Below are 24,151 nucleotides of genomic sequence, written 5' to 3'. Positions count from 1 at the left end.
GCTGCACAATTGGAGTCCTCACACCTGGGACTTTTTGGGGTGTCTGGGCTTGGGTCCAAGTGCAGCCTTGGTGCTGCAGTTCAGGGGCTCCTGAGAAGCCAGATGAGGAAGAAAACAGGGGCTCCTGTGGCTGTGACTGAGGGCAGACAAGGGAGTTTGCTGGTGCCACAGGCAACACTCACCCACTGTCTGCCAGGCTAACTGCGGCCCTGGAGCCAGGAGAGGTTCTGTGCTGTGCCCCTGATGCCCAGGCTAAACTCTGACCCGAGTGCCACTAACCCATCACATGGCACCATAATTCCACTTGAGTTAGCAAGGCACTATTCTAAGTGTTCAGAGCCTCTTCTGGGTATTGCCTCCTTTTATCCTGAGCAAATTCATGAGGCTCAGGGCTCATTTTCTCCTGTGACCCAAGAAGAAACCCATCAACAGAGAGTTTGGGTTCAGGTGTGCAGCTTGGGCATCTGAAGGTGCCAACTTATCTCCAAGGTGAAGAAACAGCTGGAGTAGTGGGTGGAAAGAATCATGTAGGGCAAGGAAAGAGGACTTCGGAATGTCTTTCCTTCCTGTGAGGTGGGAATAATTTCAGACACAGAATGTGGTGAAGATGAGGAGGTCATGTATGTACAATGCTCACAGAGATTTGTGGTTTTCCAGAATGTCATGATCAGATCAAATACAAATAGCTGGATCATTTCCCTTTAACGAATGCCTGTTCAGAATCATTTAGAAATCCTGTGGGCATGGCCAGTTGTCACATGGACTCTTTAAAAAGCTCACCTCCCTAACTTGTCAACTTGGGGGTCCTTGGTTGGGGTGCCTGTCAATCAGTTCATGGGCCATCTTCATTGCCTGGCCCTTCTTCTCATCCTGTTTTGCCTGAATTTCCACTGCAGCAGTCTAAACATGATTGCTCTGCAGACTTATGCCATATCTCTCAGACTGGTGGTGTGTCATCCTGAGGTGTTAACAGCGAAAAATTTACTTCTCAAGTTTAATCTAGCAGATCAAAGCTATTGTATATCTTCCGGAACTCAGTCTTAAAGTAACTCAATAACTAAAACTAGCACCATCATCTTTTCTTCCTAGGAGCTGGAAACTAGACATTTTTAAATTGACTCTGTCCTATAAAATGAGGGGCTAGGGACTTCCCTGATGTTGCAGTGGTTAAGACCCCGTACTTCCAGTGCAGGGGATGCAGGTTCGATCCCTGGTCAGGGGGAAAAATTGAGGGAATTAATACTTAAGGTACTTCCTGATTCTGTCATTTTAGTGAAGTTAACTTGCCTGTAAACATTACTAGACACTCAAAATGTGAACAGTTCTTTCTGTCATATCATAGATTTGTGATCAGATTGACTCTGGATGCTGGCTTTTGTAGTGTGAAATTAAAAGAAAATCTAAGTGAATTTCAATTTCTACATTTCAAAAGTTGCTTACAGTAGAAGTCCTAAAAGAGATTTTTTTTTTTTTTTTTTTAAGACCTGGGTGGCTCAGTGGTAAAGAACCCTCCTTAATGCAGGAGATGCAAGAGATGTGGGTCCAATCCCTGAGTAGATCCCCTGGAGGAGGAAATGGCAACCCACTCCAGTGTTCTTGCCTGGGAAATCCCATGGACAGAGGAGCCTACAGTCCATGGGGTTGCAAAGAGATATGACTGAGCAACTGAGCACCCACCAGAGCTCAACTTTTCTAATACATCCTTTCTAAACAGCAGACACACTTTATTTTATTTTAGGCCGTGCTGGGCTTTCGTTGCTGGGTACGGACTTTCTCTAGTTGCGGCAAGTAGGGGCTTCTCATTGCTGTGGCTTCTCTTGTTGGGGAGCACAGGCTCTAGGGTGCGTGTGCTTCAGTGGTTGCTGCACACGGGCTCAGGAGTTGTGGCGCATGGGCTTAGTTGCCCCGAGGCATCTGGGATCTTCCTGGGCCAGGGATCACATGGCAATATACACACTTCTTAAAGATTTCAGTGGCCAAACATCTTTGGAAATAAGCATTGCATCCACAGCAATGCTTAAAGTTCCACCTCACCAACTGGCCCCTTGGCCAGGACTTGTCAACCTTGGCACTAGCGTTAGGGATGGGTAGTTCTTTGTGTGGGGTTGTTCTGTGCATAAAGGAAAACAGCAGCATCTCTGGCCTCTATGCACTAGATGCCAACGGTCCCCTCCCAGTTGTGACAATCAAGAATATTTTTAGACATTGCCAAGTGCCACAAGGGTCCAGGTGAGAATAGGTGCTTTAGGGAATTAATTATCTAGAACCCAATACCTGTTTGCAGCTTCTCTGATAGCTTTGCTTCCAGAGCGAGTGGAAGCCTTGACACAGAGGCAAAGGGAATGTGGGAGAAGTTCCACCTGCCTCATCCTGGGCAGCTCTTGGTTTTGACTGGTCCCTCAGGGCCTCCTGGGGGCACCTGCTCCATTTCCCTCCAGGCCTGCTTTTCCCTGGGACCACTTCTCTCAGAGTTAACAGTAGGGCTCATTTAGTCAGAGCCAGGGAGAGCTGTAGGCATAATCTGATTCTCTTCAGGAGAATGTGCATTATTTTGGCAAGGTTTTCAAGAAAATTCTAAGACGCTAAATTGGTGTATTTACATTTAATGGCATAATTCAGAATTCTCTACTTTTCAACCAGTACTCTCCTCACGTTCACTGTGCTAAATTGCTATGAATACTGAGGCAGCCCAGTATGTATGACCCTCCTTAAAGCCACTGGAAAATTGATACTTTATATATGTGAAAATGGCTTTTTTCCTCCCCTTTGGCTCAAACTACAAGCCTTGCTTCCCTATGTATCTTAAAATGAAACAATTTCTCACTTACTTAAACTTGAGGAGTGCTAACTTGAAGACATAAACTAGCCTTATTTCCAGCAACGCATGAGGGTTAGTACTATTAACTCTGTAAAATGTGAAAGAACTGTTAGCAATTTCATTTAACATCTGCATGTGCTCTGAAGAGAAGCAGAAATCTAACTAACAAGATAAAAGCCACTGGTCCCAATACTGTTCATGACTCTGCTCGGGCTCTGTTTTGTGGCCATTCACCAAATCCTCATGACGGACTTTTCTAACGTAATCCTAATGTAATCCCAGGAAAATGGAATGTTAGGGAGATACCATTATAGTAGCTAATGGGAGAACTTGAAATCTGAAGACTTACTCCTTAGACACATTATGTCATCAGAGAAACGGGATTTAAACGGTTCTAAAATATACCATATCTTACCAAAAGAAAAGGCGAAAAAAAAAAAAAACAAAAACCAGCCTACAACTCATTAATAAGTACCAGACTCTCAAATATAGCTAAACAAAAACTATTACCACAAACTGAACTAAGACAATATAAACAGTTCCTAAAGCATCATTTGCCAAAGTTTGGATGGCTTCTCAAAAAGCAAACTTATAAAATCTTAAGTTTTGAGCGCTCACTTTTTAAATAGGGAAGTCTTTGAGGAGCATTCTAAGGTCAGATATCCTTTTGTGATAAGTTAATTCAGATGCACTGACTTCTGCCAAATTTTTATTGCAGCACAAGCTCTACATTTTCTGAAGTCACTAAATTTCTCGTTACAGCACAGGAAAAAGAAGATAAAGTAGGAGAGGTATCAGTTTCAAATTCAGTCCTAAGCAGCAACATTTTTGAGATGCAATCATAAAACCAAATATTTCACCCAGGACAAGGAAAAAGCAGTGGATCACCAGAAAGCAGAGTAAAAAGCTGCAAGCAGACGTGGAAAAAAAAACCAAAAAAAAAAGCAAGAAAAGCAGTGAGAAGATGCCAAGCTTGGAACAAGGTCTTATTGACACATACTATGCTAATCTCACTTAAGCCAAAAAAAGAAAAAAAAAAAGTCTTTGTTCACATAGGTAATATATACATCTTTGAGAATTTATGGAGATAAAGTTTTTTAAAAATATTTTTTTATTTTCTGAAATATATGACTGTTTCAATGATAAACTAAAAGTTATAAATTCTGTTGTTTCTTCTTTGTAGTCTTTATGTCCTGTAATATTAACTTGCTAGATGGTAAAGGAACCAAGTGAACGGAAGGGCCTTGATAATGAATTTCCCCTGTGACAGTCTTTGCTATTTCTGATTTTGAGGATTTAGAACAAAGTTACAAATGTGCTTATTATTTATTAGTAAGGCAATATATAGATTTACCTGTTTCTCCCTGAAGTTGAAGGAACTGAATGAATACCGGCACTCTTCCCGTTTATTCTAGACAATGCTCTTATTCCCTCATTTGCTCCTTTCAAACATGCATATTTTATCCTATTTTAAAAAATGTATTATTTACTTACTTATTCTTTTTGGCGGCACTGGGTCTCCTTTACTGCATGTGGGCTTCTCACTGCAGCGGCTTCTCTTACTGTGGAGCGCAGGCTCAGTAGCTGTGGCACATGGGCTTAGCCGTGCGGCACGTGTAATCTTCCTGGACCAGGGATCGAACCTGTGTCCCTGGCATTGTCAGGGGGACCACCAGGCAGGTCCCCACACATGCATGTTTTAAAGTAGAGAGCCCAAATGTGTTAACACATTAACACATTAAATGTGTTAATTTGAGGAGACCAACAACCTGAGAGTCCTTTCCATTTGCTCTTTAGTTCTGCACCTGTTGATAGATATGTAGACTAGTAAACATAGTTCACACAACTGTGAGAAACTTTGGATTTAAGCACTGCAAAACAATGGTATTTAAAGGGCTTTTTTTTTTTTTTTCTTTTAAAGGACTATCTTCTTGACTATCAAGAACATTAGATTAGCCTACATCTTGCTGAAAAAACTAAATTAACATTCATGTGTTTTAAGGCTTTTAGGTGTTGGGAGTAACCAGTTAAGTCAAAAGACTGTGTCCTTTCCTAGTGTCAGATCTAATCAGTGACACTTTAATGTACATAAGATAAGCAGACACATGTATATGAGATATAAAACAATACTTGAGACTCCAAAGGCATCACCGACTCAATGGACATGGGTTTGGGTGGACTCTGGGAGTTGGTGATGGACAAGGAGGCCTGGTGTGCTGTGGTTCATGGGGTTGCAAAGAGTGGGACACGACTGAGTGACTGAACTGAACCAAAGGCATCATTCCTAAATGCTTCTAAGTTACACATTCCTCCCAGGCTCTTTGTTTAAAAGCCTTCTGAAGACGAATCTAAGAAGCATTACTTTAAATATTCAAGTAGTAAGCGCTCTTCAGTGTCAGTATTAGGTTAAGTCTGGACTGGAACTAAGATAAGCATTCTAAAACTGAGATCATAAAGGACTACATGAAAAAACCACCCTGTCAGTTACCACTATTAAAACAATTCAACTCCACAACTAGTGAACAATTCAACTTCACAATGTTTTCTTCCAATCAAAAGTAGCTTCAAACTTTGCATCTTTCAGGTAAGCCTATAAAAAATTTCTTCTTTTATTTCCCTTTATCTCAAAGGAATCGAACACACTGATTTGGCTTTCCTACAGTTAGTGACTGAGCAAAGAACTACTCATAGCCTTACCCTTGCATATTTGCTCTTAAGCTGGAACTATATTACTTACAAAGATAAAAGACACCCCATTATGAAATGGTGACATTTGGATGAAAAAAAATGGGTAATTTCCTTTGAAAAAATTTCCCAAAACCTTATGGTAGTTTTTATCAAGATAAACACTTTACATCAGAATAGCAGCTTTGGTAATAGAATGTCCTTTTCCTTCCTACTGGGAAAACTGTTAGCTTATTTTCATGAACAAAGATAATGGAAATAACTAGGCACAGTCATTTCATCATGTGACTTTCAGAGGATGATGAATTTGTGAAGAGTTAAGGCAACAAAGTCACATTAAGAGTATGTTGAAGAATTCACACAAAAGGTAGAATTCTCACTTCTCTTTAATCACTGAGTTTTCAGCTTTTACAAATAATCTTAGAACAATTCAGGGAACTAAGGTTCAGGGTGGGGGACAGTTCTTACTGGTACATGAACTATTACATGCTCAATTTTCTGTAAATAATTCAGTTGGCTGAATTAACAAACATTGTCACAGACACACAGATTTTTTTTTTAAAGCCATAGATCACTGCATATATATTTACAAAAAGCCAGAACAAACATGCACTTCTCCTTATTAGGAGAACTGAAATAGATGTTTGAAACGTTAAGGCAGTGATGATTCTAAAACATAATGAAATACTAAGTTAAGGCTTTATGTTTGTTTTGAAACCCACATTCATAGGCAACTGTGACCCAAGCAAACTTTTATCTACCAGGTTGAGTTCATCTGTCCAGGACATGTTATTTATCCATTACCACCAATTCTTCTATGGGATAGGAATTAGTAGCAACACCAATGATTTTCTCTAATGAATTATTAGTTCCTTCCTTAGGTTGTATTTTGAGGGTTTAGTCTTCAGCAGCATAAAGCATGTGCCACATAAGGAATAGAGCATTTTTTTGGGTAAACTTAGGAAAATGTACAGACTGCATTGATTTTTACTTGCCTGAAAGCTGGCCAACAATCAAGAACTCAGGATCTTCTAAATACAAAAAACCCTACAAGTGTACCTGACTGCTCAGCCATCTCAAAACATACTGTGTTCTTGAAGTGCTGGATCTTCACTTCATTTTCTTTGAAGACCGTTCAGTATTACCCTCTCTAAACAAACAAAGCAACATAATGCAGAATGCCGTATTTTAGACGGATCTATTCTAGAATTGCCATCCTCAAGGCACAAACACTGTTCTTGCTAGACCAATGTGTTTCCTCATTCAAGGAAGAAAATGAGGTGGATGAAAAGAAGATTCACTTTACTATAGTTGTTGATTGCACTCTTGCCCTAGCAAGCTTATGAAAAGTATTGAAATGTAACAGGGAATATCCTTTTCTCCTTACATTACTATTTTTATTGTTTTTTAACATTTAGAGTGACAAAACTCGGACTCAGCGGGTGGGGTGCACCTTGAGGAGCAGCTCTGGAGCACCACCCTGGCCTTCGGTAGGGTGCAGGAGGGATGGCTTGTAGGACACACTCCAGGATGAGCTAACGCCTGATTCTACAGCCCAGCATTTCCATAGTCAGGATGACTTACTGTCACTTAGACTGAAAGGATCACTATTTACACTAAGTGCTTGCCGCTACTACTTTAAGCAATAATTGTACAGCAACATGTCTTGTGAGCAAAGTACTATACACTTATGTTCCTACCAGTAACAGTTCACATACAGGGATGGCATTGGCTATATGCAAATTGTCTCAGAAGCTAAAGACAACAGTAGTTTTCCTTTGTGTCTTCAAATTAGGGAAGACTAAGATGTCAAAGCAGGCGAAGCTGTTGTTGTTTAAATCTGACGGTGCAGCATCAGACTTCTTTACACGTTATCAGGGAACAGGACTCTCTTAACAAGCACTGGCAAGAGTATTTTAGGTGCAATTTAAGTCAGTCATGCTTTGACGAAAATGTTTTGAAGATCTGAAGTTTGTACCCTAAGTCCTGGTGAGCTTGGCTTCAGCTAAATGGCAAGATGGGTTTTAAAGGTGTAAATTACATTTTTTTTTAAAAAAGGGAAGACTACACTGAAGGGGCAAATGTTGGTAACACAAAAACAATCATGTTCAGATCAACATCTTACACTTTATAATACACTCACAAATTTTTACACAAACTTCATGTTTACAAGTACAAAAAGGCAAAGGACCTCAAAGAATCAAAGTAACTGTATCGTCGACTACATTCAATAGAGTTAATACTGTTGTCCCTGTTCTTCACCTTCTAAATCCAGAAGGGAACTGTGAATCCATCCCCGATGTGGACTCCGCTTTCAGAAGTTGGAGACTGGGTGTAGTTCTGCACACGTTTGGGTTTCAACAGAGCTGAACTGAGACTCCATCGTGTTCCAGGCCAGATCGGCCAGAAGAAAGTCATCCATTGCTGTCTGAGTTTCATTGCTGGTGAAGAATAAGCTCCCCAGAGTTTCGAAGCCAGAGTTCATGGTCTGTGTTTCAGCACTGTTCAACTGAACTTTGCTTTCTAGGGCAGGCAGGTTTTTAGCAGTGGAGATTCCATCAGTCTGGGTCTCTGTGTCAGATGAATCAGTACTCATAGAAAAGCTGGAGTGTTTCAGGATACTTCCCAGGGGCAGACGAGGGCTACTGTCTAAAAAGAAGTTCAGGTCTGTCTGTGTCTGCGTGTCAAACATCTCAAGGCCTAAGAAGCTAGAATTTCCCCTACAACTGTAGGCCTGGGCAGAAGGGTCTGCAAGGAAGAAGTCAGTTTGGGTTTCTATGTCCAGCGACTCCAAGACTGGCTCAGTGGTCATGGTGCTAAGCTCACTCTCCTCGGTTTGTGTCTGTATATTTGAGGCTGAAAAGAACTCTTCAATATCGAAATCAATTGCAGGATTCTGGGTTGGGCCAGATGGGAGCTGGGTGTCAGGTCCAGTGTTTGTGTCAGACAAAAGACTACGATTGTCCAGTGTCTGACCAGGCAGGTTACTTGACAAGATGTTTTCTAGATCACTTAGTAAATCCATGGTTTGGGTCTGATTATCTGTTGTGTTCTGTGACGAAAGCATACTGTTTGGTGCACTGAAGTTTATAATTGGTGTGGATTTCTCAATATCTTGAGTTAAAGTTTTAGCGTGGTTCTGAGGTAACAAGTCATGAGTTACAGTCTCTGCTACTAAGCTGCTGCTTATAATATTGTCTGTAGACACACCATATGATGAATGGACACTTTCAAAAATGTTTCCACACATGACAGCTTGGTCCATCTGTACTCGGTCATCTGCTGGACTTTGCATTCCGCTGGTCTGAGTTTCTCTGGAGATCCCACCTGGCTGGAAACTGGCATCTGTAAATGCATCAGTCTGAGCAGCGATGGATGAGGTTACCTTAGAACTGGGCAAAAAAGTCTGAGTTTGAACACTAATGGGAAGGGAAACCTGGGAACCAAATGTCAAATCAGTTTGCGAACAGGATGACACAGAGGAGTCAGGGCTGGCCCACTGTGCAGACGGCATGAACTGTGGTGTGGTGTAGGACACGTCTGTCTGCACATTGATGGAAGAAATGCTATTCTTCTGACATGTGTTCCCCAGTTCTTGTAACGGGCTAAATGGACTTTTACCCAAGTTCACTTGAATACCTGTGCTAATCGGCTCAACAGCAACAGGATTTACAACTTTTGAAAGAGGGAGGCTCTCCTTGAGAGAGCAGGTCTCCGAGTCCAGGCCGAGGATCAGGGTTCCAATGGACAAGGGCAGTAAGTGCACGGCACCGGGGGCAGAGCCCTGATGGTCGACACCCAACACCACAGGCTGGGCCGAGGAGTCGGCTGTAGGCACAAAGACAGGCACGGGAGAAAACTGCATGACGGGGAGTTTAACCAAAGCCACTTTGGGCTTTGGTAAAAGCAACTTCTGAGGGTACCTTGGAGCTGCTGGAAGAGTCTGTTGTTTGGCATTAGAGCTGCATGAGTCTTCAAAGGAAGCCAGCAGCTTTATTTCTGAAGTCTCTAGCTCTGGAGCGTCTGGTCGGGGAACTGGCTGCTTGCTCAGTGATTCAACGGTCTTCCTGGACAGCTTCCGGCTGCGCAGGCAGCTTTCCATTTTCCTTTTCTTACTAGGTGGGTCCCTGAAAACAACGACGGAGTGAAAAAGAGAAAAGTGGTTTTAAACTGCAGCTTTCATCAACCCTGGCACTGTATCTTCACTTATAAGCTCTACGTCTCACACATCTACAGCAGGGGTCAGATTCAGCCCAGTGAAAAGAAATCCCGTTTGTAACCTGGCCCATGACACAGAAGTTCAGAAACATGCAAACAGACAAGGAGGAAGCACACCTTTGGGTAAAGCTCTAGACACTAGAACTCAACTTAGATCCGCAAGCATCAGGAAGCTAACATATTATATAATGCAGTGATTATCATTTCTAAAATAGGAAGCTATTAATCCAAATATAAATTTGACCTTTCAAATGAAGCGATTTCATGATTTAAACAACTCTTCAACAATCCACTATCCCTCTAATAGAAAACGATGAAAGTTTTGGAAGAATTGAAAACTCAACAGGGACTTCCCTGGCGGTCCAGTGGTCAAGAATCCACCTCCAGTGCAAGTGACACAGATTTGATCCCTGGTCCGAGTAGATCCTGCCTCTGGCGGACCAACCAAGCCTGTGCACTGCAACTACTGAAGGCCTGCGCCGTAACTACTGCAGCTTGTGCTCCACAGCAAGAGAAGCCTCCACAGTGAGAAGCCCTGGCGTCACACACCGGAGCAGCCCCTGCTCACTGCAACTAGAGAAAGCCCACGCAGCAGTCAAGACCCAGAATAGCCAAAAATAAATACACAAATCTTTAAAAAAAAAAAGAAAAAAGAAAGCCCAGGAAGTTTTCAATTGGGAATAATAAGGGACCTTTAGAAGGAGGTGGTGAATGAGTAAGGAGCACAACTGGGTCAAGTAGACGTGGATTATTTACTAGTTCTGCTGCCATTTCCGCAAGTCCCCTTCTTCACGTCTCACCTTTTCCCTACCACTCCTCCTCTCTGCTCAGGGAGTTTCGCCTGAAGCTCTCCCCACAGCCGCCGGCTTCTGGCGCCACCCCTCCCTCACCTGTGCTCTGCAGGGATCTCATGGCCAGTTCGGTAGACGTGGGACTGCAACGCGGTCCGGCTGGCGTAGGGACAGCCACACGTGCACTGGAAGGTCTTGCCGCAATCCTCTGCGTGTCTTTTCAAGTCCCACTCGGTGCCATACGAATTGCTGCACTTACTACACTTATGCTTCTTTTCAGCATGCATTTTCATAAAGTGCTAGGAAGAACACAAAAGGACCAAAGTGAAAATCTGCAACTGCTCAAAACCTTTCAAAAGTCATCAACATACCCCAAATAACAATGATTTTACATGAAAAAATATAGCAGTGCAAATCAAAAGAATGAAAAATTCATTTTTCATTTTGCCTGCAAAATGAAATTTCAAATTCTTCTGCCTGCAAAAGAAAAAACAGGCAAGCTGCTGTTTAATACATGCCTCATCTCTGTGAAAAGTTGAGACTGTTTTGGAAACAATCCAGGGTATCCACCCCTACGTTCTAATGTACAAGTAAGTGCTGCAAGCAGAACAAGTCTTGGAGTGCTTTCCTCAGGACCCCCTCCAGCAAACCCTCAGGGAAGTGTTTCAGTTTCTTCCCGTCCAGAATCACCACCTTCCCCACTGACTGGGTCCCTCCCTCCTCTCTGGGGGAGCTGCTCCTGAAATTCTTTTCCTACAGTTTCTTCCTCCCTTGGGAGAACATCTCCCTATGCCTCTGCTCCTCTAACCTTGAAAGATTCACACCAGAGATCTGGAAGCACACCCAATTTATCATACTTTGCTGACCTGGTCTTCTCTCCAAATCCACTCTGGACATCTTCCCCTCAAGAACCAGCCAGCCTTTGCTCACACCCACTCATTCTTCCCCAAGTGAGAGACTTGGGTGTCTGTCCTTATAAGCAGCTTTCTGCTCAATTCTCTTGTTATGATTGGCAAGTAATTACAATACATTGGGTTTATGACATCTGCATTTCATCCCTAGAGAAGTATATAGTTAAGGCAAGTAAAATACCTGTTTTACGAGAGAAAATTGAGAAAATGGTCTGTCAGGGCCTCTAGGGCATCCTTCAATTGGACAACAGTAGAATTTCGGTACAGTTTTCAAATCTTTTCTTACTGTTGGATTTACTATGCCATCCTGCAAAAGAAAAATGAAATAATGATCTTTAAAAAACCATGAGAGCAAGCTGGGGGTGACAATGAGGAATGACTAAAGATGGGCACAAGGGAGCTTTAGAGAGGGAGAGAAATGCTCTAAAGCTTGGGACTGCAGCAGTGGTTGCAGAACTGTGCGTCTACTTAGAAATAACTGAACTGTTCACTTAAAATGTATAAATTTTATCACGCATAAGCTGTAACTCAATATATGTTACAATCTTTCAAAACAACATAAACAAAAAACAACTATGTTGTTTAAAAATCTTCTATCCATTCCTTTAAGATTCTTTCTAGATTTAAAAATCTCTGTCCTTAACCCAATGTCTTTAACTGCAAGAGTTTCTCAGGCTCAAGACTTAGTGTCATCCTGAAGTCTTCCCTCCTTTTTTATCTCACCCCCACTGAGTCAGGGTGAGCCTCTGGAAAAAACCTTCTATGACTATGATTGAGGTCTTCCTGACAAAGAGCACAGTGACTTTCTCTGATCACCACTATGCCCCCTAACAGAGCTAAAGCGAGCTGACACAGCTCTTTTACGGCAGCATGAATACAGGCACCATGCTCTAATCTGAAACTTAGTAATCATTAGAATGGCAGCACTAACACAGCGCCTACTACTGTGCCGGGCACTGCTGTAAGCACCTCATATATATATGAATTCATCTGAGTAATCCTTTGTTATTAAGTATGTGATTGACTTTTTGATGGGTTTTAAAAATAACTTGTGAGTTAATTTAGCTTGAAGTACTATCTTATAGCCCTTGACGAACCCACAGACCTCAGGAGTGAAGCACCTATGGCCTCCAGTCTAATTCTTAACTGGCCACCCCTGGTTGGCCCCAGAGGAAGGTGTGTGGGGGCTGGAGTGATGAAGGGCCTCTACCGGCCCCTGGAAACACCCAGACATGTGTGAGGCCTCAGCTGCTGCGGCAGCTCCTAGATGTTTGACTCCTTAGGTGCTGTGATGAGAGAGGACTCAATACCTTTGGAACATGCCACCTCCTCCTCTACCATCAGTGTGCACCTAGAGAGGAAATGAACGACCACGTGGCTAAGACTCCCTTTGGTTTAACAAGCTCTGTAGATGATCCTAATGTGTAGCTGAGCTTAAGAACCATGGTGCAGTGGTTAAACCCATGGATTCTGGAATATGGACTGCTGTAGTTTGAATTGCTCCTTTCCTTTGACCTTGAAAAACTTAACTGTCTTGATTTCCTTATCTGTGAAGTAGGCACGATAATAGGACCTACTTCAGGGTTGTGGTGAGGACTGGTGGCTCAGAGGTTAAAGTGTCTGCCTGTAATGTGGGAGACCTGGGTTTGATCCCTGGGTCCGGAAGATCCCCTGGAGAAGGAAATGGCAACCCACTCCAGTATTCTTACCTGGAGAATCCCATGGACGGAGGAGCCTGGTGGGCTACAGTCCACGGGGTTGCAAAGAGTCGGACACGACTGAGCGACTTCACTTTCACTTTCAGGGTTGTGGTGAGGACTCAGTTAGTAGCATTACAGTTAACAGTATTATAAAACAGTGCTTATCACATAATCCCCCAATGGCTTAGCAGGTGAAGAATCCACCTGCAATGCAGGATCAATCCCTGGTTGGGAAGATTCCCTGGAGGAGAAGTCCTCCACTCCAGTATATTCTTGCCTGGAAAGTCCTATGGACAAAGGAGTCTGGTGGGCTATAGTCCATGGGTCCCAAAGAGTCAGACATGACTCAGTGACTAAGGCTATCACATAATCACTCCATTATTACAGCTACTAGTTATCTGCTGTGGAGATTTTTGTTGCTTCTTTTGCTTTCTACCAACCAACTTAGTGCCAATAAGCTAATCTACATTCATACTATACATTAAACACTGTTTTTGTGGCACAGAAATACAAGCAAAGTAAACAGATCAGACTGAATCACACTTACATGCTTTTGCACAGCAAAGGAAACCATAATAAAATCGAAAAACAACCTGTGGAATGGGAGAAAATATTTGCAACGATGCAACATAGAAGGGCTTAATCTCTAAAATATACAAACAGCTCATATAACTCAACAACAAAAAACAAACGACCCATTCAAAAAACAGGTGGAAGAACTAAATAGACATTTCTCCAAAGAAGACATACATATGGCCAACAAGCACATGAAACATTACTCAACATTGCTAATTATCAGAGAAATGCTAATCAAAACTACAGTGAGCTACCACTTCACATCAGTCAGAATGGCCATCATTAAAGTCTACAAATAATAAACCCTGAAGAGGCGTGGAGAAAAGGGAACCCTCCTACACTGTTGTTGGGAATGTAAGTTGGTGCAGCCACTATGGAAAACAGTATGAGGTTCCTCAGAAAACTAAAAATAGAACTGCCATATGATCCAGCAATCCCACTCCTGGGCATATATCCAGATAAAACTACAATTCAAAAAGATAAATGCACCGTTACATTCGTAACGGCACTATTCACAATAGCCAAGACGTGGAAACAACCCAAATGTCCAGCAACAGATGAATGCACAACGATGATGTGACGTATGTATATACAACAGAGTGCAGCTCAGCCATAAGAATGAACGAACGATGCCACTGGCTGCAACACGGCTGGAACTCGCAATGATCATGTAAGTGAAGTTTAAGTCAAAAAGAGAAAGACAGCTATCACATGATATCACTTACATGTGAAATCTGAAATGTGACACAAAATAATTTATCCATGAAACAGAAGTGGACTCACAGGCATAGAGAACAGACTTGTGGTAGCCAAGGAGGAGGGGTGCTGGGGGAGGGATAGACCAAGAGTCCGGGGTTAGCAGATCCTAACTACTATATATAGAATACACAGACGACAAGGCTCTACCGCATACTACAGGGACCTACATTCAAGACCCAGTGACAAACCATAACAGGAAAATATGAAAAAGAAAGTATATAATGTAAAACTGAATCACTCTGCTGTGAACACAACATTGTAAATCAACTATACTTCGATTTAAAAAAGAGAATCTATGGACTCATCTTAAAGAAAATATTATACTTGTGAAAGTCTGATTGGAATGCTGCTTTTGTTAAAACAAGGACATCTGCTAGGCTCAAATGACAATAACACTGTCATCAAACTCATCCCATTCACCAGTTTATCTTTTTTTAAAGGAAATACTTCTTAAACTTATATTATCTTTCTTCTAGTGTATAATATGCAAGAAAAAATGAAATGTGGACAAGATATTAAGAAAGACCCTAAAAGCATTAATTCACTTGACCATTACCAAATTCTTTTTAGTTATATACCAAGGAGACGGCCCTCTTCTGTGTTTTAGCCTGTCAAATGTTCTATAAAACTTTGCTTACGGGGTCACCACAAAATTCATGCTCATTTCTAAAACATCCTCAATTTGCTTAGCAATCCTTTTATTACCCCTTTTCAAACTCCCTATCATGCATGTTCTCATATACCTATTCACTTCCCTTTTTAAAAAATTAACAAAATTTATTTTGAAGAGTTTTATTCCATAGCAAAACTGAGTGGAAAGTACAGAGTCCCCATACACTATATGCAGCCCCCCATCCCACTCCAATATAGCCTGTTCCACTATTCACATCTCTCAGCAGAATGGTGCATTTGTTTACAGCTGAGGAAGCTACACTGACACATCATTATGGCCCAGTCTATAGATTATATTAGGATCCACTATTGGTGCTGCACATTCTATGGGTTTTGCTGAATGGTAATGACGGTTATCCATTATTACATCACACAGAGTGTATTCACTTCCCTAAAAATCTGTGCTCCGCCTATTCATGACACCTTTCCCTGTAAGCACTGACAACCACTGACTGACCACTCATTTCCCTTTAGGGCTGATACTCCACCGTCTGCATGTATCACTGTTACTTACTGATTCACCTTCTGAAGGACATCTTGGTTGCTTCCAAGTTTTGCTAGCTATTCTTTTATAATGTCTCCTACCACCTCCTCCTCTTTCCTTTTTCACTGCTACCATCAATAGTTCAAGTATTCCTGACTTTCTGTTTGGACTTTGTCACTAGCCTAATTTCTAAACCTTCAATTTTCTTTTCATTCACATGTTGCCAGATTCACCTTTCTAAAATATAGCTCTGATTATAACATTACCTCACTCAAACATATTCGAGGGCACTCCAAATTCTTCTAGCCACTGGGACATCCAAAGTCCTGTACTAAACAGCTTCAAACTACACTTCTTTTCTGTTATTTCTCTGTTATAGCTAATGGAACTCCTTAACATTCCCCAAATGTTTTCAAGAGGAGGAATATATATATATATTTGTTGCACTTAGGAATCTTTTGAAGAGTAGATGTTTACGGCCACCTAAGTTAAAGTTGTATCACATGCCAGGATGAGACGCTAAAGGCAGCCACGCCGATGCCAACATCTTGCTGTTGTCATTACAGGTGCAGCAACAACATGGCGCGGTTCACTTTCCCGCATTCTTAGGGCCAATTCCTCGGCCCATCCCCACACCACCTCTCTACCCAGTTCCTGACCTTCTTCCCAACCCTGTTTAGAGACAATAAGCTCTGAGATGAGAACAGGGAGAGAAGAAATGGTGATGGCACAGTAAAACATGAACTGCAGTAAAACGTGGTATTTTCATTCTTAAGTGCTATATACATTCTACAATAAAACTTAGCAGACTTTTTTTTTTTTTACTTTACCTTCTGGGCACAACTGAAAAAAATGTACAGAGAATACTTCATGTTTTGTGTACTTTTTTGGGTATCTGTTTATAAAATCTTTTAAATAAAAGAATTTGAAAAAGAACTTATGAGAGGAAACAATAAAAAACAAGATGGAGAAAAGTAAACAAAGAGAAAAAAAAGCAAAGCAAGAGAAAGGACCCTGCTGAAGAAGAGAGGATAAAAGCAAAGAACTGTGGGGACTGTTTGGGGGGAAAAAAGGCACTGTAGCTTCTCAGGCATCTCTCTGCATTCATAGAAATATACCCAAGAAGTAAAGGAGCTTGCTTTGTTATTATATATTTAAAATTAGACGTCTTTGTACAGTATGATCTATGGAGCAACTTGGAACCTTTCCTTGAAGAAGAAAAAGAAAAAATTGCTGGAAAATCATTAAAAACAAACCCATGGACTGAACATACCATAAAATCCACTATGCCATGCTCTAAAAATGTGTGTTGCTGGGTAAGATGTTCTTTAATGGTCCTCCTGTCCCTTTCACTATTTTCAAACACGAGGGATAAAAGAATCAAGAAATGCTCATCTACTCCTACTCTTCTTTTCCCCCGAATCACCAGGAACCCACATAAAATCACAAGGTATCATGGACCTTGCAACTTAAAACCCTTATCTCCACTTTATCCATCATCATTCAGAAGAACTTGTTAATCCTAACGGAATATTTGAGTGAAGGCAGGATACCTTCTGAGGAAAGATTAGATTAAAATGAGAACATCACACCAACCAATGGCGAAGGGAGGAAAAGATTATCATAATCCAGGAGAAAAAAACAAACTAGGAAAGAAAAAAACTACAGGAAAGAAAAAAAAAAAAAACTAGGAAAGAAATCAGAATTATGTAAGTAGCTGTAATCAACAGATTAAAGGGAAAATCTCCATGGAATCTATGCATATCTCCAAGTGGACATACTCAGGCTTCAGGGCCAGGAGGAGCACACTGGAGTCTCTGGTCCAACACAGAACCCTTTCAAGGCCACAGGGAGCTCCCCTTCAGCCCTTCTCCTTAGGCCTCTATCCCCTACTGTTGCTGGGCAACACTGTGCAGATACGGCTGTTTTGTCACATAGGCAACCTTTATTTTAAAAAACACCAAGACAGCACATGTTCAGGGGCCACATGGTTAGAAAGACAGAACAAGGAAGCAAAGTTAGCCTGTTTGACAAGAAAAAAACGACGATGGTTCAGGGTGAGGTTTCTCAAATTTCCCCTGAAACAGGTCTCTCTAGTGACCTAGGAAGGCAACTCAGGAGAGTCCATTTTGGGGTTGTTCAATTTTCAGTTCAGAATGAGATTCTGAATGCACTGTGCTGTCTTCAGACAAGAGAAATCTGAGAAATGACTAGAACTGGAAAAATGGCTTCACACAGATTCTAAGCAGGAGAGACTACTGATACTCAGCTGGGCTAAAGTTCAAGTAAAGACCTGACTGTCAAAGTCTGCACTTGCCTCAAACATATTCCTTCTTCTTAGTCTACTGTATGCTTCAGAATTCCTGAACTTTATATATTTTAAAAACACAATTAGAAATAAACTTATTCAAGCTAGGCTTCAGCAGTACATGAACTGAGAACTTCCAGGTGAACAAGCTGGATTTAGAAAAGGCAGAGGAATCAGGAATCAAACTGCCAACATAAGCTGTCATAGTAAAGACAAGGGAATTAAAAAAAAAAATCTACTTCTGCTTCACTGACTACACTAAAGCCTTTGACTGTATGGGTTACAACAAATTGTGGAATATTCTTAATGAGATGGGAATACCAGACCACATTACCTGCCTCCTGAGAAACCTGCATGCAGGACAAGAAGCAACAGTTAGAACCAGACATGGAACAATGGCCCAGTTTCAAATTGGGAAAGGAGTACGTCAAGGCTACATATTGTTACCCTGCTTATTTAACTTACATGCAGAGAACATCATGAGAAATGCTGGGCTGGATGAATCACAAGCTAGAATCAAGACTGCTGGGAGAAATATCAACAACCTCAGATATGCAGATGACACCACCCTTACGGCAGAAAGTGAAGAGGAACTAAAGAGCCTCTTGATGAAGGTGAAAGAGGAGAGTGAAAAAGTTAGCTTAAAACTCAACATTCAAAAATGAAGATCATGGATGGCATCCAGTCCCATCACTTCATGGCAAATAGATGGGGAAACAATGGAAACAGTGTCAGATTTCATTTTCTTGGGCTCCAAAATCACTGCAGATGGTGACTGCAGCCATGAAATTAAGATGCTTACTCCTTGGGAGAAAAGTTATGACCAAGCTAGACAGCATATTAAAAAGCAGAGACATTACTTTGCCAACAAAGGTCCATCTAGTCAAGGCAATGGTTTCTCCAGTAGTCATGTATGGATGTGAGAGTTGGTCCATAAAGAAGGCTGAGTGCTGAAGAATTGATGCCTTTGAACTGCAGTGTTGAAGAAGACTTGAGAGTCCTTTGCACACAAGGAGATCAAACCAATCAATCCAAAAGGAAATCAATCCTGAATATTCACTGGAAGGGCTGGTGCTGAAGCTGAAGTTTCAGTATTTTAGCCATCTGATGCAAGGAGCCAACTAATTGGAAAAGACCTTGATGCTGGATAAGACTGAGGGCTAGAGGAGAAGGGGATGACACAGGATGAGATGGCTGAATGGTATCGCTGACTCAATGGACATGAGTTTGAGCAAACTCAGGGAGACAGCGAAGGACAGGGAAGCCTGGAGCGCTGCAGTCCATGGGGTTGCAAAGAGTCAGACACGACAAAGGGGATGAACAACAACTGTATACTATCAAACCAGTCCTGAGAAGTCTTGATAAATGGTATCTTTTGCTTAATGGATTCTTCACAAGGTCTGGACAGATATAGCTCCTGACAGCAGTTCCACAAAAAACAACACTATAAAGTGTTAAAAAGTGCTTGCCAGAATGATGTTCAGGACAAGGTAAAGACAGTCCTCATCAGACTGGCCACTTCCGTTGTGCTTAGAGATGTAATGTCTACCTTAGTAATCAGTGATGGGATAATCTGAAGGTGGGTGATGGCTGTTACATGTGAGCTAAAGAGAACACAGGAATTAGACTGCAGAATTCCTACAAATATATAGTTCATCCACTCAAGTTAAAATATGTTTAAGGAAGGGAAGTGTTTAATTCAAATTTAGTATGAAGGAGGAAACAGGAGAACGACCATTCCCAGAGTTACTGCACTTGTGTGTGGAAGCAACCCAGAACTATCATGGAAAATTGCAGTTCCACCTGCGGAGAAAATTACAGGCCCACCTCAGCTTGCCTCCACAGTACATTCCCCGATTGGGCTCCCTCATCTTCCTAAGAACACTGTTGCCTCTCTAATTAGCTGGAGCTGGAAGTGGACAGCCCTTCATGGTCATCATATCTGCCCTACTACAGACGACAAGCTCAAGCTTTCTGTTAAATTCTTATCAGAAGTCTGATTCTAACAACATTCCTGAGGAAGCTTTACCTGAAGGGCAGACATACCATTCCAGAGACTAGGTGATTTAAACTTGCTCCTCAATCAAGTCAGACCACCAAAAGCTACATACTCACAATGCAGCTTTCAATGACACACTTTAAAATTACGTTCTAAGCCACTGTTGGCTTAGAAAGACTTTAAGAAGTGGTGGAAGGAAATGTCCTATTGTAGTGATTGAGAAATTATGATTTAAGTGGTATTGGGTGGGGCTGGACCTCTGGGTTTTTAATAAGCTTTCCACAGACTTGCAGTTCGGGTTGAAAAAAGAATCACCTCCCCATTTCATGTAATGTGGAATGAACGTTCAGGATTATTGTCCTGTAATTATATATAAAGTCCCCTCTTAAGATCCTCGGGGGAGACTTCCCTTAGCTCTCATTCCTGAGCCAAGCTGATATTACCAAAGCGGTGGAACTTGTTGCCAAATCTGTAGCTCCTTGCTAATGACTGGGCAGCACCCAAAGGCCCGAAAGAGGTGCTTGTGGGTGTGGTGCAAAGAGAGCCGGCAGAGAGCTGAGCCCGCGTTTAAAGCCCAGCACTACGCGGGCAGCGTCACCGGTTTCTCTGCAACAGGACGGAGGTGCCCCGAGAGCTCAAGACACGACCGTGAGAAACGCCCGGGCCGCCGCCGCGTGCGCGCCGGTGGTCCCGCGGGTCGGAGCCCGCAGCCTGACGCGTGACACAGGGCTTTCCCCCCGCCGTGCCCTCCTGCGTCCGGGCTTCCACTCTCCCTGCGGGACGCCCCTCGGCGGTCCGGCGCGTTCTGAGGGCCGCGGCGGCCCCCGCCCCCGCCGCCGGCCGGACCCCGGCGCGGTCGCGTCCGCGGCCCTCGCCGCCCGCGTCAGACGCTCGGTGGCGCCAGGCCCCGGGAGGCGCGGCCCGCGGCGGGCTCACCTGCAGGCGGTGGCTCTTGACCAGGTGCATGTTGAGCGCGGGGCTGTTGGGCAGGATCTTGCCGCAGCCGCGCACCGTGCACAGGATGTTGGTCCGCACGGCCCGGGACAGCTCGCTCACCGACGGCTGGATGAGCTCCCGGGCCGGCGGTGCCGAAGCCGCGGGCTGCTGCCTCGCCGGCGGCGGTCGCGGCCGGCTGCCTCTCAGACGCCCGGGGGGCACCCACGGGCCCGAGGCGGCGGCGGCTCCCCTCGCGGCCGCCGGGACGGCCGGGGCGCCCGAGGCGAGAGCCGCGGGATCCGCCGCCGCCGCCTCAGAAGCCGCCATGGCTCTCGCGCCGCGGCCGGACCAAGCCAGCCGGCCCCGCCTCCCGCCGCAGCGACTTCCGGCAGGGGGCGGGGCCTTATTAGCATCCGGCGGGGCCCGGCGGCGGCGGCGGCGGCGGCGCCCCCTGCCGGAGGCGGAGGGCGCGTCTGCGGCGGAGCGCCGCCAGGTGAGGCGGGCGGGGTGTAAAACTTCAGAGGGGGTCCTGGGGACAGGTAGGACGTGTAGGTCCCTCTGAGCCTCATTCGCCTTCCTAGAAATCTGAACCTCGGGGAAAAGTTGGATACAAGAAAAAACACTGCTTTCGGGAACGTTACTTCCCAAAGATTAGAAATAAACCAAGTGTTCAAGAGCAGCAGAGGCCGAACCTTGTTAATTACAATCATCTGTTTACCAGACACTGCGGAATGCACTTTTCATCCAGTATCTCATTTTGACCTCAAAACAGACCTCGCGGGTACCTACTGTAAGTTCTTCCTCATCTGCAGAGAGGCAAGTAACTAGCATGAGGCCACATTATACAAAGAACTGTTATAATTGACAGAGTTAATTATTTTAGAGAGGGTAGGTTTACTTGCCTGTATTTTAACTGGTGAAATCTGATTACTATTTGGGAGACAGTGTAGCTCAGGGCAGGGTTCCAGAAACGAAGTAGAAAGAGGGACCAGATAGGTCAAGTAAATGAGTGTAGGAGGCCAGGCATACCTAAAAGGGAGGGGTGAGGAACCCAGGGAAATCAGATCTAGCCTAACCGGAGCAGGGGCTACCAGTCTTTGGTATTGCCATGTTTATTTTTCAAGGTTTTTATGTGAAAACTCCCAACTTTTTAATATATTAGCAGCTCTGCTTGTTTTCTACTGCTGCAGTAACAAGCTACCACATGCCTGGTGACCTGAAACAGTTTGTTACTCACAGTTCTGGAGGTCAGAAGTCTGAAATAAGTCTACTAGGTCAAGATCAAGGTGTGGGCCTGGCTGCTTTTGCTGGAGGCTCTATGGAAGAATCTTGTTTACTTGCCTTGTCCAGCTTCTCAAGTCATTTATGGTGAGTCACGCCCTCTTCACATCACTCTGATTTCTTCAGTACTCACATCTCCCTCTGCTCTCTTCTATCCCTTTTCCCACTTTTGAGGACCTAGTGATTACATTGGGTCCTTCCAGGAAACCTCGGATAACTCCCCCACCTGCAAAGTAACAGGTTTACATATTCCAGGGACTAGGATGTGGACATCTTTGAGAAGGGTACTGTTTTGCCCACCGGAGTAACTAATTCTGATTTTAAAGTACTGTGTGCCAAAAAACTCCCACGTGTGAGACAGCATCCATAAGGCTTTTCTTTCCTCCAGCTAGGTGTCCAAGAGGGCAGACTCAAGTCCAACTGCCTGGGTTAGTTAGTTAGTGTTAGTCGCTCAGTTGTGTCTAACTCTGTGACCCCATGGGCTACAGCCCGCCAGGCTTCTCTGTCCATGGAATTCTCCAGGAACGAATACTGGAGTGGGTTGCCATTTCCTTCTCCAGGGGATCTTCCTGACCCAGGGATCAAACCCAGGTCTCCTGCATTGCAGGCAGATGCTTCACCACTGAGCCACCAGGGAAGCCCAATGGTAATCTTACCTCTAGTTTTATTTATCCCCGTTTCTGTTTCTGTCCTTCATTTGCCCATATTTCCTCACTTTTAATTCTATCATAATTGTAACATATGTTGCTTTAGCACCAAATCCTTTGTGGATCAAGATAGGTACTATGTTTTAAAGTGTTATTATAAAAGGACATATGATTTAGTGATGATCACTGAAGGATTTTCACTAAAAGTGACTGATGTACCAGTTTTTAAATATCTTTATTTACAAATTGGTATATTATCGGTCAGTTTGAATGCCATATATGTGATAAAACAGATTATGAGAAATATCATATTTACAATGAAATCATTATATAACTGAATCACCTAGTAGGCTACCTCCTGCAATAATAACTTAATGGGCCCAATTGTGCCCTTTGAATGGACCAATTTTATGCTTCTCTTAGGAAATTTTGAGTTCGGTGTAGTTTCTTGGTGCTTCTTTCTGTGATCCAAGGCTTAAGAGAAAATCCCAATGGAATCAGACCTCTCTGGGATTGAGGAGAGACAGGAGTGAGAGAAAAGACATCCTGTCACATCTTAGTCCCACAACTGCTATGCTTTGCGGCAGGTGGAAAGAATCAGTCCCAAGAATTACATTGAACATTTCCAAATCTTCAATATCAAGGATGAATTTCTAAAACAAGTTTTGTAGATAGAAGTTCTCCAGCTAGTCATTAACTAAAATTCACATGCAATACAGTGAAGGATGCTGTACTTAACAAAAACCACATATAGCTTATTTATCTCTAATTTTAAAATAATTCCTTCCCTTATTGGGTATGCAAGTGAGCAGTGGAGAAAGTGGTGCATCTGCAATACCTAAAATTTAAAAAAAAAGAAAAGAAAATGAAACATCAGTTTAAAAATGGCCACGATTAGAGGGTGGATCATGGACCCTCCTTAAGTGAAACAGAATATTTTCAAAATGAGGCATGATGGAATAGCAGGCTGGAGCCATGAGAAAGTTGAGAGGCAATTAGTCAGCATAGAGAGGGTCAAATGTAGTGAGTTGTTAATTCCCACTGGTGAAATAAGCTGACCACTTACCGGCTGGGGCCAGGGATTTTAGTGCTTCCAGAAGATGCGGGCTAGAGAACTTTACCAGGCACCGGAGGGGCTCTTCTCTCTCAGCCAGGATGCCCCTGTTTAAGTCACTTTTGAATTTCGTTTCAAGCTGACATCAAATATATTTATAAATGACTATTAAATACATCAATTGCAATGGCAAAATATAAAGAGACAGGATTATGTGTTTCACTAATTCTTGCTATCAAGAAACACAGGGATGAATGGGCGTGGGAACCATTTAAACTGCTAATTGCAAACACTAGGGGAAACCAGGATATC

General features: G+C 43.1%; 2 protein-coding genes and 1 long non-coding RNA gene across 6 annotated transcripts in view; 1 reads left to right on the top strand and 2 right to left on the bottom strand.

The window, feature by feature from the left end:
• Window positions 1–5,871: 5,871 nt before the first annotated feature.
• Window positions 5,872–21,207, bottom strand: ATMIN (ATM interactor). Of its 3 annotated transcripts, XM_060398276.1 has the most exons (5): window positions 20,858–20,918; window positions 13,671–13,716; window positions 11,605–11,730; window positions 10,612–10,811; window positions 5,872–9,630 (listed from the first exon to the last, which is right to left on the bottom strand). In XM_060398276.1, exons 2-5 carry the CDS (start codon window positions 13,695–13,697, stop codon window positions 7,818–7,820), a joined length of 2,166 nt encoding a protein of 721 aa, XP_060254259.1. In that variant the 5' UTR covers window positions 13,698–13,716; window positions 20,858–20,918; the 3' UTR covers window positions 5,872–7,817. The 3 variants fall into 3 exon arrangements, with proteins under 3 accessions (XP_060254259.1, XP_014955865.2, XP_060254260.1); XM_015100379.3 differs by lacking the exon at window positions 13,671–13,716 and having other exon boundaries at window positions 20,858–21,207; XM_060398277.1 differs by lacking the exons at window positions 13,671–13,716; window positions 20,858–20,918 and adding an exon at window positions 13,133–13,654.
• A 103-nt stretch (window positions 21,208–21,310) lies between these two features.
• The window catches only part of LOC132657722 (uncharacterized), a 17,587-nt gene continuing 14,746 nt past the window's right edge, over window positions 21,311–24,151 (top strand). Inside the window, exon 1 of the long non-coding RNA XR_009596269.1 lies at window positions 21,311–22,225. This is a non-coding gene — a long non-coding RNA (uncharacterized LOC132657722). The remainder of the gene's footprint in view (window positions 22,226–24,151) is intronic.
• The window catches only part of CENPN (centromere protein N), a 26,728-nt gene continuing 25,578 nt past the window's right edge, over window positions 23,002–24,151 (bottom strand). For both annotated transcript variants that reach the window (XM_042231481.2, XM_004014927.6), the window contains exons 10-11: window positions 23,852–23,978; window positions 23,002–23,623 (exon numbers count right to left, since the gene is read on the bottom strand). In XM_042231481.2, the coding sequence (XP_042087415.1) occupies window positions 23,541–23,623; window positions 23,852–23,978 (210 nt within the window). In that variant the 3' untranslated portion in view covers window positions 23,002–23,540. The remainder of the gene's footprint in view (window positions 23,624–23,851; window positions 23,979–24,151) is intronic.

This window comes from Ovis aries, chromosome 14 (genome assembly GCF_016772045.2).
Source record: "Ovis aries strain OAR_USU_Benz2616 breed Rambouillet chromosome 14, ARS-UI_Ramb_v3.0, whole genome shotgun sequence".
Classification (NCBI taxonomy): domain Eukaryota; kingdom Metazoa; phylum Chordata; class Mammalia; order Artiodactyla; family Bovidae; genus Ovis; species Ovis aries.
The sequence above is the reverse complement of the archived record's forward strand: the minus strand, read 5'-3'. Positions and strand labels throughout refer to the sequence as shown.

Coding starts and splice junctions, on each gene's coding strand:
- ATMIN (XM_015100379.3), bottom strand. CDS start 21,184: ATGGCGGCTTCTGAGGCGGCGGCGGCGGATCCCGCGGCTCTCGCCTCG. Junction 10,812..11,604: donor AATTTTCTCTCGTAAAACAG/GTATTTTACTTG, acceptor TGTTCTTCCTAG/CACTTTATGAAAATGCATGC. Junction 9,631..10,611: donor GAGATCCCTGCAGAGCACAG/GTGAGGGAGGGG, acceptor CGTTGTTTTCAG/GGACCCACCTAGTAAGAAAA.